The sequence below is a fragment of the Triticum dicoccoides genome, chromosome 6B (genome assembly GCF_002162155.2).
Source record: "Triticum dicoccoides isolate Atlit2015 ecotype Zavitan chromosome 6B, WEW_v2.0, whole genome shotgun sequence".
Taxonomy (NCBI): Eukaryota; Viridiplantae; Streptophyta; class Magnoliopsida; order Poales; family Poaceae; genus Triticum; species Triticum dicoccoides.
The window spans coordinates 411,977,379-411,980,813 of NC_041391.1; the positions used below are offsets into that span (position 1 = coordinate 411,977,379).

Consider the following 3,435-nt stretch of genomic DNA (forward strand, 5'->3'; position numbering starts at 1 on the left):
CGGGGGTGCGGTGGAGGTCGGGGCGCCGCAGGGGAAGGGTGCGGGGTGGCGGGGCGGCCGGCTACGGCAGACGGGGTCGGCGGCGGCGGCGCGGGTGTGGGTGGGGAGGGAATGAGAGAGTGAGAGAAGAGAGAGAGATGACGGGGGCGGGACGGCGGTTAACGTACCCGCCTCTTTGCCGTCCGCCAGCGGTCGACAAAGATTCTTTGCCGTCCGCTGGTGGACGGCAGAGAGGTGGGGCCGGTGGGCTGTAGTTGGTTAAACAATAACTGGACCCACCCACCTCTTTGTCGTCTGCCAGCAGACGGCAAAGAATTGGATGATGGCAAAGACCTTGTTTGCCATCAGCCAGTTCTTTGCCGTCCGTTTTGTTGTGGCTGACGGCAAAGAACTTCTTTGCCGTCAGCCAGCAGACGGCAAATAAGCTAATTCCAGTAGTGTATGTCTCTCTGGGTTTATTAGTCCTTATCGTATTTTTGGTCAAAGTTTGACCACATATTTGATTAACAAAATATTAATGCATGTAAAAAAAACATTGTTGAATTTGATTTTGAAGGTAGTTTTCAATGATATTATTTTTTTTATATGTATAACTTATATTTTATTAGTTAAAATCATGGTGGAAATATGATTCAAAATACAAGGGGACCAGTAAACCGGGACGAAGGAAGTACTTCTTGAACTTCTTTGCATGTTGGATATTAGATTGGCTATAAATGACATGATACCATTATATAGGTAACAGCTGACTTATAGCCATGCTATACGGTAAAAAATGCGCATACACGTCAAATCTCATATCAATGGTGCAATTTACTCGTATCTGCTTACTTTTCGAACAAGGAGAAAATAAAAGATGGATTAGTAGCATTTAGCAAGGTAGTCATCACATCCAAACCAACCGAATAATTAATCAAAATGTGAAGTTTACAAACAAGGGGTAGAAAAATGTGATAGGGCCCAAAACATGGAGGCTAGTAGCATTTCGGTAACAAGGCACAATTGATCAGTTCCAACACGCGTGAGGATGGAACTTTGGTCTCACAAGCAGGCGTCCAAGAGACAACAACAGCAAAGCGCGGCCAGGCTGTTGGAACAATATCATAAGAGAATCATGAGATATAATCAAGGCGAATTTCTCAACAAACAAAGAAAAACAAGAAAATTAGTACTAAACATGATATAATTGCATGTTAATATAGATATGATATAATTAATTGGTTAATGATGATGTTTATATTAGGCATGATATTAATTATTGAAGGGTGCTAACCGTGTTTAGTGCTAAACATGTTTAACACTGAACACCGGAGTGACTTAGACCATTGGATAGATGCGGTTGAACGCGTATGATTTGTTGGACCTCCATAACTCGCTTGGAATACAAGATATATAGAATATAGAAATAGACATAGAGAAAACCATTTATTGCCACAAATTGCAAGTTTCCAGTAAGGGCATCTACAATGGTAGACGCCTAACTAGGCGCTTATAGAAGAAAAAATAAATGTTATGAAATTAAAAAACACCTAAGCGATTTACCTCTCAACGCAAGGCGCTAACAGCCGGCGCTAATTGAGCGGTAATTAAACAGTGCATGCGCCTCTTGCGGGAGAGAAAAGGACTAGGCGTCCGATGCCTGCCTTTGCGCTGATGCAGCGCCCGACGCCGGGATTTGTGCGCCTAATTGCCGAGCGACGGGAAAATTGCCAGGAAATTGATCCTGACGTCTCCCTAAGGCCTTGTACAATAGGAGGTGTTTAAAAACATCGGTACTTATTTATACAGGATAGACGCTTAACTAAGCGTCTTTTGTAGAAATAGGCACCGGTGCTTTAAAAAAACTCAATTAATTTTTTTAAGCCTCTCTCTAGGCACCTTCCATTATACAAGGCCTAAGCGCCTAGGGTTGTAGATGCCCTAATTATAATACTCGGTATGGGTATGTACGACAGACGACACGGGTGCCGGCGGGCGCCGAGCACCGTGTACAAAACACCGGATATTCGTCAAGTGGGGAGAGGTCGGCATATTCCAAGCAATGTGTAGAGAACCAATTATCGTAACACCAACACATGGTCGTATGTGAAATGCTGAATTTTATACTGCTCGAGAACACTTGACAGCAAATGAATTTGGACGATTTCCAGCTTTTGCATCTTGTCCGTCCGCCGGAGAAGATATCATCATGAAGATCATATATTTTGATCGTCACGATATCTATGCCGATATCTTCTCGTTTATGGAAGCTACGGCTCTTGATCTCATCAATGAAATCTCGGGGTATATATGAATATCAGATACGAATAGATAGGATTCGTAAGTCCCGTTTGACCGAGGTTGGTCATAGGCGCGCCCTTTGCCCTTAATCTGCGGTTGACACGTCGTGGAGGTCTCGCCGTTTCCACGGTGCAGTAGCTCGCGCGTCAAGTCGCCGTCCCTACCCATGGAAACGTGCGCGCAACGAAGCCTAGCTAGCCAACTCTGCCGGCGGCGACCCGGGCTGATATGAGCCCAGTTCCTAACTCTTTGAACCACTAGTTTGGATCGAAATTAAGAGAGAGGAAGTGGCGTACGTACCATCCTTGCATGAAGGAAGGCCCGCTGTTCTGCTGCTGCTGCTGCTGGGGCGGGTAGCCCTGTTGAGGCGGGTAGCCCTGCTGCTGCTGGCCGTATCCGGCCGGCGGGTAGCCCTGCTGTGGCGGCGGGTAACCGGCCGGAGGGTACCCCTGCGGCGGGTAACCTGGAGAATTGAAGGTCCAGGCAGCACGCAAGGTCAATTCTGTTCAGCCGTCGGACAAAAGGTAGAAGGAGAAGTTGATGGAAGGACGGAGGCTGTCATACCTTGCTGCGGCGGGGCGCCGACTGGCGCCTGCTGCTGGCCGTAGTAGCTCATCTCCTTCCGGCCGGGGGTTTCTACTTTCTGGTCGGTCTCTCGCGCTGGCGCTGTGCAGTGCAGTTCTACGGCTTGTGTTGGGCCGAGTGGTTTTATAAAACGCGCCGGGAACGTGACTGACCTGGCTGGTGGGGCCGTCTCCACATGTACGTAGCCTCGCCTCGGGCGTTCGGGGTGGACTTGTCGCTTCCCGCGTACTACGTACCTGCCTGGCTGCTGCGACGACCACGACTAATACGTAAGTTTGGTGAGAAGGCACAAAATAAACGAGGCAGCTATGCATGTCCTCACGAGATCCGGTTTTTCTTGGTCGTAGTGCCTCACAAACTTTATTAACGCCGGTCAAGTTTTGCTTTATTAATGAAGTTTTGGTGACAGAGTTGACCCAGCAGAGTTGATTTGACCATAGCGTCCCTGACTAGCTCGGGAGTTTCTTTTTAGCATCTCGATGGAGCTGCATATATTAGTAAATCGCAAAAACAAGAAGAAGCACACATCGATCGTGTGGAGGAATTAGCGCAGGTTGCTGGCAGATTTGA

At 47.6% G+C, this 3,435-nt stretch overlaps 1 protein-coding gene across 1 annotated transcript; it reads right to left on the minus strand.

Moving 5' to 3' along the window:
* Window positions 1–850: 850 nt before the first annotated feature.
* On the minus strand, window positions 851–2,986 carry LOC119321927 (cysteine-rich and transmembrane domain-containing protein WIH2-like). Its single transcript, XM_037595436.1, has 3 exons — window positions 2,845–2,986; window positions 2,581–2,743; window positions 851–1,087 (listed from the first exon to the last, which is right to left on the minus strand). Exons 1-3 carry the CDS (start codon window positions 2,894–2,896, stop codon window positions 1,042–1,044), a joined length of 261 nt encoding a protein of 86 aa, XP_037451333.1. The 5' UTR covers window positions 2,897–2,986; the 3' UTR covers window positions 851–1,041.
* Window positions 2,987–3,435: the final 449 nt, after the last annotated feature.